Source organism: Emydura macquarii, unplaced genomic scaffold, assembly GCF_026122565.2.
Source record: "Emydura macquarii macquarii isolate MOO-44397 ecotype Brisbane River unplaced genomic scaffold, CSIRO-AGI_Emac_v2 contig_2636, whole genome shotgun sequence".
NCBI classification, from domain to species: domain Eukaryota; kingdom Metazoa; phylum Chordata; order Testudines; family Chelidae; genus Emydura; species Emydura macquarii.
The window spans coordinates 2,368,796-2,387,621 of record NW_027132773.1 but is presented as its reverse complement, the minus strand read 5'-3'; the positions used below and the strand labels follow the sequence as shown (position 1 = coordinate 2,387,621).

At 38.2% G+C, this 18,826-nt stretch overlaps 1 protein-coding gene across 3 annotated transcripts in view; it reads left to right on the top strand.

Annotated features, from left to right (window-relative positions):
• CNOT2 (CCR4-NOT transcription complex subunit 2) overlaps positions 1-18,826 on the top strand; it is a 136,153-nt gene that overhangs the window by 77,721 nt on the left and 39,606 nt on the right. For all 3 annotated transcript variants that reach the window (XM_067564034.1, XM_067564032.1, XM_067564033.1), the window contains exon 2: positions 16,028-16,150. In XM_067564034.1, the coding sequence (XP_067420135.1) occupies positions 16,040-16,150 (111 nt within the window). In that variant the 5' untranslated portion in view covers positions 16,028-16,039. The remainder of the gene's footprint in view (positions 1-16,027; positions 16,151-18,826) is intronic.

Sequence of the window (18,826 nt, the reverse complement as noted above, 5' to 3'; positions counted from 1 at the left end):
CAGAACAGATAAAAATATAGAATTAAAATGTTGCATGTTTTTATTACTACTGTTTAACCGAATCAGCCAAATCCAGAGGTATTTGGGTTTGCATTGGTAATGTGCATAGACCTTTTAACATTAGGGTGGCATATAAAGTTACAGAAATTCCATGACTTGGAAAGAAAATTGCTTATTCTGAAGTTTGTGGGCTCATTTTAGACTGAGCTATGAGAGACTTCAGAGAAATATCAAATTGTTCACCTAGTGATCCATTAACACTTTTCAATCACTTGGCGTTGCAACGTTGGCATGGAGACATTGGCAAAAGAGTGCATTATGATGGTTCGTTAAACCAGTGAATATTTTTATAAGGAAAATAGGTTGAGTTCATCCCCTGGTCAGAACTCAGCACACTTTTCCCTTTTCTATATTAGCAGCCATCTCTGTAGCCTCTTTATTTCCAACTCCATCCCATGTAGAGAAAAAGAGCAACAACTAGTCAGAAACCCAATCTGTATTGTTTGCTACTCAGTTACAGAGTAAAACATTTTCTACCTATTAAGTATTCCTTGGGCTTTGGTTACATCAGTATAAATGCTCTTCCGGGTGTATATATATTAGGATGCAGAGTGCTTTTGAATTTGTAGGATTAACAGCTGTAGGCTAAGAGGTATTTTTTTGAATGTGGAAAGAGTACTACTGGAGGCTATTGTGAATAAGAGAAAGTGATACATGAAGAAATCTTGAGCTGTGATTAGCTTCAGCCTACATGAAGGATTGCTTCTCCTATTGCACTGTTGTAATCAAGGTACTGAAAACTCACTTGTTTTTAACGATGGTAACAGTGAGTTTGAACTCTGAAATGCAAGACTCTGCTTTGGCTCACACTTCGCAGTTTGGCTCGGTGTTGTTCAATCTGTAGATGAAGGAAAAGTCTTGTTTAGTTGAGTGTAGTGCTGGCACAAATTTTAATAAAACAAACACTTAAACTGCAATACAATCCAGATTTTCCTTTTTCCTGAAATGAAAATCTTAGGTCACTTTCTTGTTCCAAGACTTGTCTATGTTCATATGGCTGGAAGTAGACTGTTTAAACAAATAGATTACACCTGATTTATGAAGAATTTGTTCAGTTTTTTGCAAGAAAAAAATCTGTATCTGAGCATAATATCTGTATCTGAGCCTAATGAAATATAGTTATATTTCACTGTATATAACGACCTATATTGAAAACAATTGCAAATGCCTCATCTTGATGCTTTGTCAGAAAATGTGTTTGTGGACACTTATATCATCACAAAAAAACTTCATAGACTTACTTGTTTCAGTTCAGCTTTGAGAATTGCACCTTTTCTGCTTTGTGTGGAAACAAATTACTATTTATTTTTAGTATCTTTGACACTATTTCATGATCAGCAACAGATAATGTTTCATTTTCTCATCAGAGTTCTTTATATATATTTTTTCTTTCATTAGTTCTCTATCTGTAGACTTGGCAGAATTCAGTTTTTATTTTTTATCATTTTGATAGATGATAGAAAAAAATGCTTACAAATAAACTGTTTTCATCAATTTCGGTGTTCACAGTTGTGGGAAATTATGGGATAGTCAGACAATAATTAATATCTGTAGACACCTTTAAGTACAAAGCAAAAATAATAGGTAGGCAATTAACCAATATAATTTTTTTCTATCTTTAGAATATTTCTGAGTGATCAGTGTCTTATTTTAAAGTAAAACATTATATATGCACAGATATTATTGGTAAACATAACATGCCTTGAGTTTTAAAATAAGTTTTCTCCTTCCCCCTCTTGTCCTATCTCCTCAGTCCCCAAAGCATCAGAAACAAAAATGCACAACCCACACTCTCTTCTGGCAAAAGCCAAGAATAGGAAACAGGCCTGACACTGTTCCCTAAAAGTTGTCAAACTCTGGCTGTCAGACTACTGAACGTGCAAATACTAGTATTGCTCCTCCTCTAATCATGTGCTGCCATCAGCTCCACAATATTGAAACCTGAGTACGCTGGTTGATCTCAGCTATTTTGGTGTGGCCTGGAAGAAAGGTAGTCTCCCAGTAAACTAAGACCCCAAGCCACATAGGACTTCATAGGTGAGTCAAACTTTAAATTGTATCCAGAAAAAAGAAACTAATAGAAAGCCATTGCAGTTGTTGTCTAAGAACTTGTGCAATCCACTTCCCATGACTAATGCTGTCAAGTAAACAGCCAGTTGTGTTCTGTACCCTCTGTAACCTCAAAGTGGTCTTGAGCCCTTCTCTAGAGTCAACTTAGAAAGCATAAAGTCATGAATTTGTTTGGCAACGTCCAGGTCTGAGAGAAATGGTTATTAATCCCTTATCCAGATATAAATGAAAAATTGTGCCTTGAGAGTCAAATGCCAGGTGACAGAGAGCAAATTGTCAATGGAAAGATCCCTTGTAATGTGAATTTCTCAAGCAGTGGACAGTTCTCTGAATTGTGAGCAATCATAAATAGCGGGAGAAGGAACCAGTCCTGAAATATTCTCAAGTACCTTTCTGGTGGTTCACTAGCACCATTTCTGGTTTATAGTAGACAAGGTTATCACAGTGATAGTGAAGGGCAGTGTCTATAACAGTGGTTCTTAACCTTTCCAAACTACTGTACCCCTGAAGCCTGAGTCCCACCCCCACGGGGCTGAGGCATGTAACTTAGTTTCATGGCGCCCCTGTGGCTCCAGGCAATTGCCTTTCTTGCCACCCCCAATACCAGATCTGCACTTGCGACCCCTCTAAACCCCAGGTTAAGAAACACTGGTCTATAACTAATAGGGGCAGATCTAACAACCTCTCCTTAATGAGGGAATTAATAAAACATCCATTATACAGCATTATACATGGCTTGGCATGTTACAAAAATACATATCCCTAGTCTTAGAGGTTTTCAAGATCAGTCAGTCAAGACAAATAGATTTTTGTCACAGTTGAGATAATAGGGAATAAGGGAATTGTTAAGGTAGGAGAAATTACTTGAAGTGTGTTTTAAATAGGGACTTTAGAGAGAGAGAACGCACCAGAAGGTTCTTGGCATTGATGAAAACAGAGAAACTATTCTAGGCATGGGGGCAGCCTGGCAGAAGGGCCAAAGCCGAGTGGAGAGAAGACAGGGAATGGTAAGGCAAAAACTGTGGAAGACTGAGACTTTCTCCATTACATACCAAATGCAGCTGGTAAAAGTTTTATTTGCTCATTGAAGTGACCGTATCATCTCCCTCCCATTTTGAATCCCTCTCCGCTGCCATGTGTTAATTTCACATTTCTGCTATTGCCACTAGGGTTCTACTTAATTTTATTTTCCTGATCAACCACTCATCTCTTAGCTTTGTCCTCTGCTGTGTAGGTTTCTACTGATACACCTACAAGAACCTATGCAGTTAATAATGGATAGGTGTAAGGACAGTTGGACACAGTTGATGCATATAATACAAATTTAAAAATCACATGAAATTGAGACATGTACCTGTCATCATTTTGACCACTTTGTATAGTTCATCCTGCATTAGTTTTTTTTAAAAAAGGCTTATTTTAATTGAACTGAAGTATATGAATTATGAAGGGTATGGTGGACTCAGGTGTACTCTTTTATGCATCATAACACAGCTGGCTGGAAGGTGTACTAACTAGTGTCTAGGCAAAATAAATCCATAAACTTAAAACTAATGATTTGTGAATTTGTACATACAGTTTGCTCTTCTCTAGCATTTAAAATACACCCATCAGTTGCAAATGACTTCTTTAATCCGCATTTATTTCCCAAATGTATAAATTATCCCCTCCCCTTTAATTAATCTCACTAGGGCATTTGGCTCAGAAGACCACTATTAACTGTTTAATGTCAATATTATCAACTATTTAATGACATACCGATTACAGGAGCATCATTTAAAAAGAGAACAAATACCATACCACTCTTTTTTATATTTAGAATGTATACTGCAATGGATTATTTATAGGTTCCTATAAAAAACTTGGTAGCATAATATATGAGCACCTCAGAAAACTTCAGTGTAGTAATCGCTTTACCTTTATGATATCAGGTGCTATGATCTCTACTTTACAAATGGGGGTCCTGGGACAAAGAGATTAACTGACTTGCCTACAATCACTGAGGAAGTCTGTAGTAATGCTAGGAATATAACCCAGATCTTTTATATTTGTCTGGTGCCTTGACCACAAAACTATCCTTGTTCCTAGCAGGAAGTTGAAGATAAATTTGGGACTAGATTCTGGTCTGATATGTTGATGAGCAAATAGGTCAGCATAATATTGGGGGGGGTGGCTGTTGGGGTTTATCAGCACTGAAGGTGTCTTTGATATTGTGTGAATGTATGGTATAGATTTACATTTGTCATGACCTGAGTGAAAGACGTATGAGGATACAAGGGTAGAATTAAGGTTATTTTCAATACCTTAGCTTCGAATTTCCATATTTTTTGATGTTTGGAGATTTAAAACTTATTTCCTGGATTTTACTTTGAAGCCTTTTTTTACCTGTAAGTTACATATTTGAAGCCTTAAGTTCATCTTCATTAAGTTGGACTGGGACCGTTTTTGCTGGTGCAGTTTTTAAAGATGTAAATCAGTGACACCTCTATGTATGATTTTTGGCTTGGAATCTCTGTACCAGTCAGTTTTACTGTTGGTACCTTGTAGAAAGGCAAAAATTGAGATAACTGTCCCTAGATAAGCACTTGACACTTATTGTAAGTTAGGCTCTCTTTATCAAGCGATTTCTGTTGTTCCCTATGTGAGTCAGAAGGTGTTGAGTGGATAGGATGGATATTAAGCTAGAAGAGGTGGAAGTGGTGCGTGACCAAGTGATACACTGAAACCACAGGCTAATATGGAGGGAATATTGAAATAAAAGTGTGGTAGACTGTTTCTCTATTTTTACTATGGAACAAAAGTTCTACCCTCTGAAGGTTATTAGAACTTCTTCTCTCATTGCTGCCAAGAGATTTATGCAATAAAGTCCAATGCATGTAGGCTGTGAGAACCCCACATCAGAATATCCCAAAACTGAGCAGATAGAGCACTCTGCTAAGAGGTGTGGAAGACCACAGTTCAAATCCTTCTCCCCTTCTGGCAGAGAGGGGGGAACTGAACCTGGGTCTCCCACATCCCAGGCAAGTTCTCCATTCACCTCCAGAGCCAGGAGTTATTTTTAACCCTGGACAGTCCAGCCGGTTGCAGGTGACACTGGGGAAGGCACCTCGTGTGAGTATGCAATTCCAGTCAAACTATAAGGGTTACATGCTTTTATATGTAATATGAAGAAAAAGTGAGGTGCAGTAGCTATCTGCTTCCCTAGTGGCCGCTTCAACTACACAGAGGGAGCTCTCCGGAAAAGCCTGTTTATGTGCACGGGGATGGGCCAGAAATCCCCTCTGGAGATCTCAAGGAAACTTTCCTGCCGATACTCTGCAATCTTTTGCGGAAAGTTTCTGGGCAGGGCTGCTTTATTTCTTCCACCATAGTAGGACACTTTCGCACAGCCCTCCTGTATTAACTCTGCTGGCATCATTGCGGTACACAGCATAGCAGCATAAAGATCAGGTCTGTACCCAGGTGCTTGCAGCATCTGCTCCCTTGCCACCCTGTTACCTTCAGGAGACTAATATCACATAAGGTCACCTGGAGGAGATGGTGGAAGTTTTTTCATTACAAGTGCTTGTGTGGCAAACAATAGAACATGTGATTTCCCTCACCCATGGCAATTTCCGGGTCACTCCACCATGGTTTCCCTAACATACCAGTGGATTGGTTGGCAGGAATTGACATTGACCTCAGTATCTGCAAGGCGACTATTACCAGCAGCGTTAAGGGAAGGGAGAGGTGGGCTTCCTATGTTTTCTCATGGGTGCAAATGCTGCTGCTTCTCCTGGTGCGCAGCCGGGAGGCTGACTGGAGGTGGGGGGTGCGATTTGCCCTGGGCCCTGCACTCCCTTAAGGACAGCCCTGCGCAAGGTATTTGTAAAGCTCACAACAAGAGTGCACAGCTGAGCAGAGTCCAAGCTTCTTGGTCTATGTATGGCATGCACATGGCTAAGCCAGACTTTTGAAAAATAATGGGTTGTTTGCTGTTGATATCAGGGTAGGGAGGGAGGAAACTGCATCATGGGAGGCCTAAGACATGTTCCCATACCCCTGTGCGACCATATTTTGGTCCAATGAGGCTGTGCAAGCTCTTCCCACAACCCCCTACAGCTAGTTGCACTGTGGGATAGCTACTCACGGTGCACCGCTCTGTGCATCAGTGCAAGCACAGCTAGTGAGGATGCACTCCACCACCCCAGTGTGTGTGGTTTGGACATGTCTGACCGACTTAATTACTGTGGTAGCTGGATGTCGACTTAATTTAAGTTGACTTAGCTTTGTGGTGTAGACATGCCCTCTAGGTTCAATAGTAACTAACTACACTCCTCTTGTAAACATGCATTTCCTAAGTTCAGTAAAATGACATGTCCCCGTCTATTTTGAATCTCTGTATTTGTTTGCGTTGTAATGCAAAAAGATGATGATTTTTCTTGAGCTTTCTTTTTATATAATTTTAGGAACTTTTCAACTATTTTTTCCAATAAAAGTGTTAGTTCAGTTTTTGGTACTAAGTTCAGTTATACACATCTCTGCCTGTGGAGCTTTGCCACAGGGACTTCTCTAGCTCTTGTACTGGAGCAGTGTGGCTGCTATGCATGATTGACACTGAAAACAGTTATTGCACATACAGAAAAGTTGCTTTTCTATGTTATTTTTACAAAGTCTTGGTGGACCCCATATAACATGCTTTGGAGTAATGACTTAAAATGTCTATTTTTGAGAGTATGAAAGGAAAACATTTTCTGAAATTACGAATATCTGTGCTCCTCTCACTTCTCTCAGATAAACAACTAGATGTTTTCTTAATTTTTAAATCTCTCCTGAGCAGTGAGTATTGTAATTCAAATTTCTCTGGAGAGAGAACTATGTAGAAGTTTCAAGGTATTGAAGCTGTCATACTTATTTCTTTAAAGGAAACACAATGTAGTTACAGGAGACAGGTTATATATCTTGAGACTCCAAAGTACTTTAAACAAAACTTGACACAAATCTATCTATGAACTGAATAACTGGTTTCTGATTGTCTAGTTATTTTAAAAGGGTTTTGTGAATTGAAAAATAATCCTTTTGTATAACACTAGTACTGTAAGATTATTCTTCCAAACTTCTTGACAAATTTGCTGCTGATAAATATATCTATCAGTCTCTTGTTTGGTCTTCTGTAGGTCTGAATTTTTAACTTACATAGGTTTTTTCAGGTTTAAAGAAAATAAAGCAAGTGGAGAAGACATTGACAAGCCCCCACAATTCATTGTTGTATTCATTGCAAGAATACAAATCTGTTTCAGAGCTAACCTGCCATTGGAGTGGAGACTAATTTGGTTAAATATTGACACGTAAATGTATTCTGGGATATTTCAGGCAAGCATACATAGTCCTGTGGAGCAAGGACCATGTTTTACTGTTCCACAGGCCAGACTGAGCTCACTGCAATTAAATAATAGTGGGAAATAACTTGAACTGATTCTTAATTCCACATGATATAATTTATATTGGAAATGTTTCCAAATGAATATTATCAATTGTAAATTATGAATTTATAAACCTATCATTATATCACTGAACTAAATTCCCTCAAATTATGCTTTTTAGTTCAGTGCTAATGTTCATCTTTTTTCTCTAAAACTGTGGTGAGAATCCATTAAATGAACTTGTCAGCCATGTGTAGATTGAATATTCTAATGTAAATTATATAGGTAAAAGTGCTGTAGAAGAATTTTGTTAAAATTATATGCTTATACACTAACAGTATAAAATTATTGTGGGTGTCTGAATATTAACTATAGAAATAGTCTGTCAAATATGCTAGTCACCTGGAAAAGTGGACTTTTTTCCTAAAAATAGTCTCCATTCTTAATTTTTTATAAACTGATGACATATCATTAACTTAAATTGTTTAAATTATAAGATTTGTCTTTGCTTTAGTCATTTATTACATGCAATTTAAAATATATAGAACATGTTGTTACATGCAAAGTAATGCATATCGGAAAATATAATCTCAAATACACATACACAATGATGGGGTCTAAATTAACTGTTACCACTCAAGAAAGAGATCTTAGCGGCTCTGTGGATAGTTCTCTGAAAACTTCCACTCAGTGTGCAGCAGCAGTCAAGAAACATAACAATGTTAGGAACCATTAGGAAAGGGATACATAATAAAACAAAAAAAATCATAATGCCATTATATAAAGACATGGTATGCCCACACCTTGAATACTGTGCAATTCCACTGTGTGCAGTTTTTGGTCACCCCTCTCAAAAAACATATTAGAATTGGAAAAAGTGCAGAATGAACGGCAACAAAAACTATTAGGGGTGTGGAGCAACTTCTGTAGGTGGAGAGATTAAAAAGATGGGCTGTTCAGCTTGGAAAAGGAATGACTTTTGGGGAAGGGATATGATAGAGGTCTGTAAAATCATGAATGGTGTGGAGAAAGTGAATAAGGAAATGTTACTTACCCCTTCACATAACACAAGAACCCGGGATCACCCAATAAAATTAATAAGCAGCAGGTTTAAAACAAACAAAAGGAAATACTTCACACAATACACAGTGAACCTGTGGAACTCATTGCCAGGGGATGTTGTGAAGGCCACAGGTATGACTGGGTTAAAAAAAATTAGATAAGTTAATGGAGGATAGGTTCATCAATGGCTGTTAGCCAAGATGGTCAGGGATGCAAACCCATGCTCTGGGTGTTCCTAAGCCTTTGACCATTGGCCACAGTCAGAAAACAGGATACTTACTTGGATGGACCACTGGTTCATCTTCATGTCTGAGAATTATTTGTTAGAGTTTTTTCATTAAACTTGACTCACCTGGGTTAAAATAAACTCATTACTTGCTATAACTTGTATAACATCCTTGCCTTTTCTGTGTGGCTTTTTAAAGGAGTGAATTATTTTTTTTCCACAAAAGAATTGGTCCCTAATCATTTATTTTAAAAAAGGATATTTAATGGATAACACAAATATTCCAGCATTCCATCTCACTCTGTATCCTAAATAATTTTGCATAAATAAAATTGTCATAGACTCACCTAAACTTCTTTCTAGACTACTTTTAATCAAGAACCAGTTCTGTGTCTCATATCTTTACAAATTGGCCATGTGTAGTTGTCTATAGGTTGAAGGGGAAACTTTGAAGAAAACACGACTCTGGGGAGGTAGTTCAGATCCTGTTGATTTCTGGAACTGTATTCACAAAGAAAACAGAATGCTATTCCATGAAAATGTTTTTACGCAAAAAGATAAATACCAGCTAAACAGTCTACTTTAGTTTCTTACTCAAAGAAAGACTTTCATAATAGGCAAAATGTTCAATATATTGCCATTCTCACTTTGTTTTAATACATTATCAAAGCTATTTTGTTTAGACTGGTGTGTACTCCTATGAAGTACGCATCCTCTTTGATGATATGGTGAAATTATAAGAATTGCATCACAATACTTCTCACAACAACAAAGTGAATACATAATTACAGAGCTATGACATCATTGCTGGATTAATCAAAAGATATGCTGGACTGAGAGGTTTTATTTAAAAAGAAGTCTTCAATAATAGCAGAGGAAACAGAAAAATGCAGTCAAATCAGGCAATTCTTTAATATTAAACTTCACTCTTTTTTGAATTTTCCTTGAGTATGAACATTTTTCTGTTTTCTGCTTTTCTCTCTAATCCCCTAATCAAACACTGTAAAGGGAAGATCAGTGTTGTTCATCCCATAAATTGTTTTAAAGACTGTTTTGAAATGTACTTGATTTAGAACTGCTTCTGCATTTTCATGTGGAATTAGGCCAATTGTCTTTCTCTTTTTATACAGTTTCTGGCATACATGGCTCATGATCTGAAAATATTTTGTTCATAAGAGTTCATTTTAAAAATAGTTGCCATCTCTTATATGGAAAAAGCAGGAGCTTCGGTTTTAAGATTATAGTTGATTAAAATATATTCATAAATCACTGAAAACAAGATAGGTGGGCTTTGGTGGAGGCATGTTTCAGTGGCATTATGGTGCAATTCTAAATCATTGGTACATTCACTAGGAAGCCATGAGCAGCAAGGTTCTATAGGGTCCTTAGGTGAAATTCTGGCAGTATTGAAGTCAGTGGCAAAATTTTTGGACCCAGAATTTCACCCATGTTCCTTGTCCTGCACTAATGTATCCACTGATATTGGAAGGTAGTCATAGTATGGGTATATGTGAGCACTTATTACAGGCTAATAATCCTACCACTCTGAAGAACTATAGTAAAGGATGGGTTTGGAGAAACTGACAAAATTACTCCTAAGAAATTCTCTGGCTATAAACTATTTTTCCTTTCCTAATATGCAATTTATGTTTACTAACTTCAAGATGAAGAGCAGTTACAGGATTAAATTGAAAACTTTTGTCCCCTTCTACTGCAAATAGTTACATTGATCTAGGGTTTAGACTGGTATAGAAAATGAAAACGGGAATATATGGATTAGTTAAAAACTTCACCTTTTATGCCTAATAACTACTGTATTAAATAACCTTTGTAACTTTTCTTCTGAAACTTCTTAATGTTAAATGGAAATATCTGATCTTTTATTCTAATAAAATCAATAAGAAAATACCCCAAAACTACGCTGTCACTGATTTAGTAGGTTCAGCTAATCTCTACCTGCAAAGTAAATGCATGTATTTACTTTTACATAACTTATATTTTATTCTAGTCATACTTTGTTGTCCCTTTTCATAGACTTTTTTATGCAGTTATTTGTGATGTTTGTTATAACTCGAATTAGAAAGGTCAGAATGTGAAGTGAGGATTTATATATTGTTCAGTTTAATTTATATTGTATTGTACATTGCTGTTGACTTGCATCAAATTAGATTTATCTTCGGCAGTGAAAAATGAGATGACGAACCACAATTTTATTTACTTAAAATAGAAATTATTTATGTGGGCTGGTAAAAGTGGCTTCCAACACATTTGCAAATGCTATCTTCTGACTTAAATTTCAGCCTGATTCAGTGGCTCTCTAACGTCCTAAATTGGGCTCATACCTTAAGTATTTGAATTATTTCATTGTAATGGAATTATTACATTAATTATTTCATTAATTGTAATTTCATTGTAATGGAGACCCCATTTTGCTTTGCATTGTGCAAATACTGACTTGGCGCGCCAACAATCTACATTTTCTTATCAAGTATCAGGTTTATTGTCTGGGTGGAGCACCTGGGACACAGCAGTTGGCTGCTGTCAGGTTGAACTTGTGATGGTTGCCGCCATTCAGTACGGACAGGAAGCCTCAAGCATTTCAGCTTCACTGCTTTAACTAGTCCTCCTAACTTCCTCCCACAATGTGGTGTTTCCAGTTTTACAGTTCTCCTGAGATCCTGAGGAGGCTGTGCAGTGCAGGGTGCCAGTCCCTACTAGCAGTGCCAGTGCAAACACCAAGGTGGCACATCTCGCTGCCCTTAGTAACAGCTATTTAGGTGCAAAAGCTGGGCACCGCTGCTTTGCTTCTCCCCTCCCCCCTCACCTCTCTCCCCCCCAATTTCAGCCTACCTCTGCTGTTGGTGCTTCAGATATCTCATGGGACAATTCTTCATTTAATGGCGGGGGGGGTGTACCATGCATGGTATATAATGCTGAGAATTATTCACTCAGCACTGACAGTATGCTCAGCAGTGTACAGAACATAATTAAGACAAAGATTTTACTTTAAGAAGATGGACAATAGCCAAAATATAACACACTTCAGAGGCAGAGACTGTTTTGGGGGGGGAGGGGAAGAGATGCGTATATGTTGCGTAGCGCCTATCACAGTGGGCTCCTGATCCATGTCCGGAACTTCTGAGTGCTACTTCATTATAAATATTTGTGCAGCCATTTTTTAATGCATATATAATAGCACCACTTGCGCTATCCGGACTTGCACTCTGAGCACAAGAATAGGAGCTGTCATGAAGCGGGAGCGCTACCAGGAAGCTGCCGGACACTGCAGCAGCCCGGAGCTATTGGGCTGCTGCAATAGTTGCAGCAACTGTAAACAGTGAGTGCAGCCTCAGGAAGGTGAAGGTGGATCAGGAACTCACTGGTTGCCTGTGGAGTCCCAGGCTCCCCATGCCTCAGCTGGGCGGGAGCAGAGGAGTTGCCCGGGGAGTGCACCAGCGACCTAACGCTGTACCCACCTTCACTGACGAGCCATTTCTGAGCTGTGCACACTAGCCCCGCGTGTCTCCTGAGGTACTGCCCGGAGATCCCAAGAAGACTGTGCAGTGCAGGGTGCCAATCCCTGCTAGCGGTGCCAGCGCAAACATCAAGGTGGCACATCTTGCTAAGCTTAGTAACAGCTATTCAGGAGCAACAGCTGGGCACTGCAGAGTGGGGTGCTGCTTTGCCCTCTCCAAATCTCCGCCCATGCTTTGGAGGTTATTGTGGCCACCAAAAAATCTGCTGGTGGCTGCATGAGGCCACAGTAGTGGCAATTGATTAATGCTGGCTTATCTGCCTGTATCTGTTAATCCTAGTGATCATCTTACATTGGTTTCATTTTCAAAGCTACATTTGTTGGGGAAAGGGCTAGAAACACAGCTTTCATTTTATTTTAAAAAGTGATTATCATCACTCTACATTTCTAGTTCCCTCCCAAATCATGGGCCAAAGTCTGGTTGCACTTTAGTGGCTGTTGGAGATCCTATCATAGAATCATTCTCATGCTCTATTTCTCCTGCCTTCACTCCTCCTCTCCTCTCCCCGCCCCTCCCCAAATATGAAAAAAATCAATATGCATGATCACGAAACTGGTGACAAAATTGTAAGAAATACCTTTTCAATTCGTCCACTTAGGACTAAAACGGTTTAATAAAGAACATCGGATACAGGTAAAGAGTAAAAAAAACCTACTTTTTATTTAACAGGTTTGCAAAGCTGGGCACAACTCCAGAACAAAAATCTATTCTGAAAGGAGCGCGCCCCTCCTTTCTTATTCAGCAGTATATATCTCCTATCCCGGCCGAAAGAATCCCTCCCTTCGTTCCCCATTGGCTGGGTACTAAAAGGTTTACACCTTTCGCGACCGCCTACTACATACATGGTCTTTTTCATACAAACGTCATTCCATGTTCATGCTAATGAACCAATTTTCTATGCAGGGTGTGCGATAAGATTCTAACACCTCATTACGCGTGCGTCTTTTAAGGTGCCTTTTTGACCTTCTTCTAACGGGATTGTTTGTTGGCACATAGCCTTAGCAAAAGCGGGTAGACCTTGGTTTCTTTGTCTTGTGGTTTGCCCTTTATCTGTATCCAGGCGCTTGATGTCTGTTCGGCCTTCAACTTCTTCTTTATCTATTAGCCCCCCCCTTCTTTTCTTTTTAAAGCATTTCTTAGGCTTGAAGCTGATTAAGTAACTTTCTAAGTTAATATATGCATATAGCAAAAATATTACTTTTCTATACCTACAACTATTTTATTTTTTTTAGACTCTTAACTCTTTCAAAATGTAATGAATATACACTCCTTCATTTTTACTACAGCTGCTATGTGTATGTCAGTGTTTTCTTACTCTTTGCTGCTACAATCACAAAATATTAGCATTCATTATGTTAACGTTCCAGCTCACAGCAATGCTGGACTCTGGCATCCCAGCCTTGTAGACAAATCTAGTGGTGCTTTCTGCCTCTTCATTTATGCCTTTCAGTAACTATTGTGCAAAGTGTAACCACTGAAATAACAATATGGACATAATACTGCCATTACATATTAGAAGTCATCTCTGTCACCTTCAGCCAGTCAGAAGCACACTTAACCAAAGTGGTACTTGATACTGTTAGTGTAATTCAGAGAGGAATTCATTAGCCAAAGGAAAACAAAACAGGCAGGATGAAGTACACTTCTTTCCCTGTTATTTTATTTGCTATCTGATGGGATGTCTTTCTTTCTGACTCTTCTCATACAAGCCAGAGTTCTTGAGTACATGTGCATCATGCACTTGTAGCTGACTGGGCTCTGTGATCTACCAGGGTCTGCATCACAATGGAGAACTAACCTTTCTGGTTAATTTTCTCTGATGCTTCTGGTGGCTCAAGAATAAGCAAGTGAGTTTTGTCTTTAGTTCCATCACGGTTGAGAGAGCCCCACTTGCTCTCAGATCTTATTTCGCTCACTATTGTGGTGCTTTTTGTTGTATACAACTGTGTAATAATGAGTCTGATTACACCAATTACATGCCAGTGAGCATTGTTCTATGTTTGTAGCCAGCCTTAACAAGTGGTAGTTATTCTCTAGATATTTTCCATCCTGTAAACTCTTGCTGTAATATTGCAGCAACAGTCTGCCTAGGGACAGTAGAAAATTTTCTTTCTCATTCAGAAGTTTGCCAGCTGTATGCTGGAACACGGTTTTAAACCAGAATGCCTTTTGGCCACGTTTGTGGTTAGAAAGTGTTTGAAGTGGACATTAATGTTAGGTTGCTTGATTACCTGCTTGTTCAGGAGACAGGTTCTTAAGATGAATACTGTGATTGCAATTTCCGTACCTTCTAATCTTCCCAGATTCTTTCCACTGCAGTTCATGATCCTTAGCAACCATCTGACTATCATGCTATTGGTTTTCTTATAAAATTGGGTACTAGTGTAAAGTGCCATCGCTGTTATCCTATGGCGTGATCCATGCTGTGGTTCACAGTGAGAATGGTTGGCAGTACTCTTAGTACTCTGAATTCTTTTATTTGCATACAACTTCCAAAATGCCCTTCAGCTTCCATCATGTTTCATTGTATAGGGGGAGCAGCCAGTTAAATACTACACAAAAGTTCCTGTTCTTAGCAGCAATGCAAGTCATAGACTTGGACAACTCTATCAGTGCTTTCCCCATATAGCTATATTTGCAAAATCCCATGGTGTTAGATGGAACATGTGCCAAGAGAGAGTTTTCTTGTCAGCTTGAGCTGGGCTTTTTAGAACATTCCATAGTTTTGAGAGGTTACCAACATTTTCCTGAGATCTAAGGAAAGCAAGGGAGGGGAAATGGTAACTAATTTATTTACCAATTTAGCTACATCTGATGGAATTTTATGGGACAAAGGAAAAAGGCATTTCTACAACTTGAGATTTCTCCCTGCTGAATATCAGAGGCCAACTACAAGCATGAATGTGTTAATGATTCTCAAAGAAAAGGGTGCAAAAATCCTTTATAATGGAATGTGTTAAACAACCTAAATATAAGGGTTCCTACCAACTCCCCTTATAAGCATGGCTCTGTAATTTTATGTCATGATTATTTTGGGTTTCCTTAAACCAGAAATAAAAATGACCCCTACAGAATATCAGAACTATCCGAGAATGAGGCACTGAAGTTCATATTTCTAACCACGCTTTCTCATTCTGTAGAAATCTCCACATTAGCAGATACAGTTTTTTTTAATCATTCCACTGAAATGCTTACTTGGTATTCTGAAACTTTGCTGGAAGCAAACAAAAACTTCATATGCAGAAGTACACTGATCTACAGCAAGCCTCTTTGTGTTCCACAATATAATGTATATTTGCGCCCTTGCTATGGAGCTCTGTTAGTATAAAATTAAAGTAATGCTTTTGCTTTCAGATTTTAAGGAAACTTGAAAAATCATAGTAATTCAATAAGAGGGCCGATAGTATTTCCTTATTTTTTTAGGTGTTTATCCAAAAACAAAACAAAAACTTGTTTTGTTAGTAATAGAATATGCCCATAAAATCTTTATGCCATTCTGTAGTTCAAAAGTATTTCTCAAGCATAACAGTGCCTCCATAACAGCATAAAAAATATGTAGCAACACAAACTACATTTTAAAAAGTGACTATTAATATAGAAATTGTCTTATTCCTTTTGTTTATTTTGAAAGCCACTGTGTACCGAGGATAATAATTTTTCTTCCTATTTAGGTGACAAACAGCATGTTTGGTGCTTCAAGAAAGAAGTTTGTAGAGGGGGTCGACAGTGACTACCACGATGAAAACATGTACTACAGCCAGTCTTCGATGTTCCCACATCGGTCGGAAAAAGATGTAAGCTGAGCAAACAATATTTTGCACCTTAATAATGAAGTAATCTCATAACACGATATATGAAATTGAAATAACGACAGAATGACCTGTACTCAAGGGTATTTCTTTAAGCTGTATCCTATGTAAGTTAGAGTAGTTGGTGTGTGGGGTCCTGCTGATAGTTCAAATGTACTGCTTTAATAGCCAACTCAGAATTTCTCAGCTGGAGATAAATGTAGTTTAGTTTCCCGAGAAGTCCTATATGGATGGCCTGGATCTACTTTTCAAATTCAACTCTGAGAAAGATTAGGTGTATGATGTCTATCCTTAGCCATTGCACAAGAACATTCATTTCTTTTTTGTCCCTGAGATTGTGTTTCTGGCTCTTTGCTGAAGCATTGCTTATTCTCAAAAGAAAAGCTACTCCTTTTTTCACATGGAGTGCTACCATACACCTAATTCCTTTGTGGCCAAACTTTGTGAGGCTCACTAGCTTCTGGCTCCCGTAAGATTCAGAATTAAATTGAAGATAATGATCTGAAAAACATTCTTCAAATCTACTGGAAAAAATAAACTGTTTTATTCTGTCCGCCTGCCCTCAGAGGCAGGGAGATTCTTATAGTTCAGAAGTATGTCGAAGGACAAAGTTCTAGAAAACTCAAAATTGAGGACTTAGTATGATTATACAGAACATAAGGGCCTATAGTAGTTTGTTAGAACACCTTTTCCATGATTGCCTCCTGTTCTATCCTTTTGTCTATCCTTTTGAGAGGATAACATTACAAGATAGGATACTTTAGTCCTTTACTCCTTTAAGGAATTGTTTGACTTAACACTTCTGTGGCACTATCACTATATATTTCTTTTCAACAGTGAGGCATTTAAGTGGTAAATGGAGAGCTTTTTCCCAATTCCATTTTAGTAGACAATGGGTTCTAGACCCTCTTTAAAAAGCATACTCTAGGTGCAAAACTATATTTTCTGCCTATAGTTAACTATTTACATAACACCTATCACTATACTGTTCTTCTGGCTTGCCTCAACCATTTACGCTAGCCTGAACACTTTACCAAGGGGAAAATGACAAAATTAAGGGGAGGGCATCTGAAGGTCTTGTCTTATTATTGGATGATTTAATGCAAGTGGCTGGATAGCAAACAGCACTGCAAGTAGTTTAGGAGATTCAAAGATTATTTGAGAGCTATGGGTAAAACAAGCATAAATGCTATTGCTATGGATTGCAATAGGCAAGAGTCAACATATGACTCAAAGTAGGTCATCTTTGGCAAAGGAATTGAATAGACATTGTTTAGTGCTTCAGGCATTTTTAACTTCTTTTGACAACTCAGAATTCCACTTGAAACAAAGGTGCTTCTAGTTTGAATTGACAGTGCGACTACTGCATCCAAACAGGTGGTAATTCTGAGTAAATTATTGTGTAAGCTTTGGTCAGAAAAGTATCTTATTCTTCTGAGCCCTCCTCTCTTCTGAGGAGAAAAAATACACTGGCTGATGTTCTAATTACATGTTGGATCACAGAAGAGAGTAGAGCAAGGTGTCACCTGAAGCCCTGAGTTTGCTACTGTAGCTCAAGGCATTGTGAGGCCCTCAGGGTTAAGGGTAAGAGGTGACACAACTTTTCACCAGTCTCGTTCACCAGAACCATACAACCTCAAGTTCTTTGACTTCTCACAGACAAATCTGTTTCTGACAGTTTGCATCTGTAATGACAAAAGACAGACCTTCATGTTTTGTGAAATAGATTTTGCAGTATAGGTTTTCTCCATTTTCGGGCCACAGGACTTGGTGTTCATTTTCTCTCCCAGTCCTTTGACAAATAAAAAAGGCTATGGAATCAAAAAAATCAGGGACATCAGCATAATCTTTGGATTAGTTTATTAGTTTTGTCTTGCCTGGAAAGTTGTCTGAATTTTTCTATAGCTTCCAGGCTTCATCTTTTCAAAGCTTGATGTTTTGCTCTGACCATCAAATTCATTTTTTCAAAAGGTGGCTTATGAGAAAAGTGACTTACTTTATCAGAAGCTTTTCTTGCCTGGGGATAGGAGCTGCATGACAGAAGGAAAGGGGTGAAAGCCACATCTGGCATGCATCATCTGATAAGGAAAAATTCCTTGCTGATGCGAAAGTATGAGACTTCAAATTTTGAAAATGTTCCCTAGCGCACACTTTTGAGTTATTGCAAGCTGGCTTAGAAAAATTTTAAACTGTGAATACCTTTTGGTTGGAAGCTTCTGCTTGTGATATCTTGAGAGAGAAAATGGGGTTTGAGGTTGTCATCACACCACCTGATCCCAGAGAGTTGCTGTCGTGTAAAGATATAAGAATTCAACCCATCCATTTTGGATTGCAATATTTTGGATTTTGGGGGGGGAGGGGAAGTATGCAACAGAAATCTGCTTTTTTTTTCTTTTACTGAGTTTTAATACCCTTCACATGCATTTGCTTTTTTATTTTGCCATTTTGCTTTGAGATTAAAAGACTTTTTTTTTTGTGTGTGAACAGGATGATTTGAGGGTTGTTTTTCTTTACTATTTGTTGGTATTGCAAGGACACTTAGGGAACCCCAAATCTGAATAGGGTTTATTTGTAACGATGACTATTATGTATAGATGTTTATGCTTTCAAAGCTCTGTATACATATTTATCATTTTATTAATTTTTAGTTCCTTATCTTCC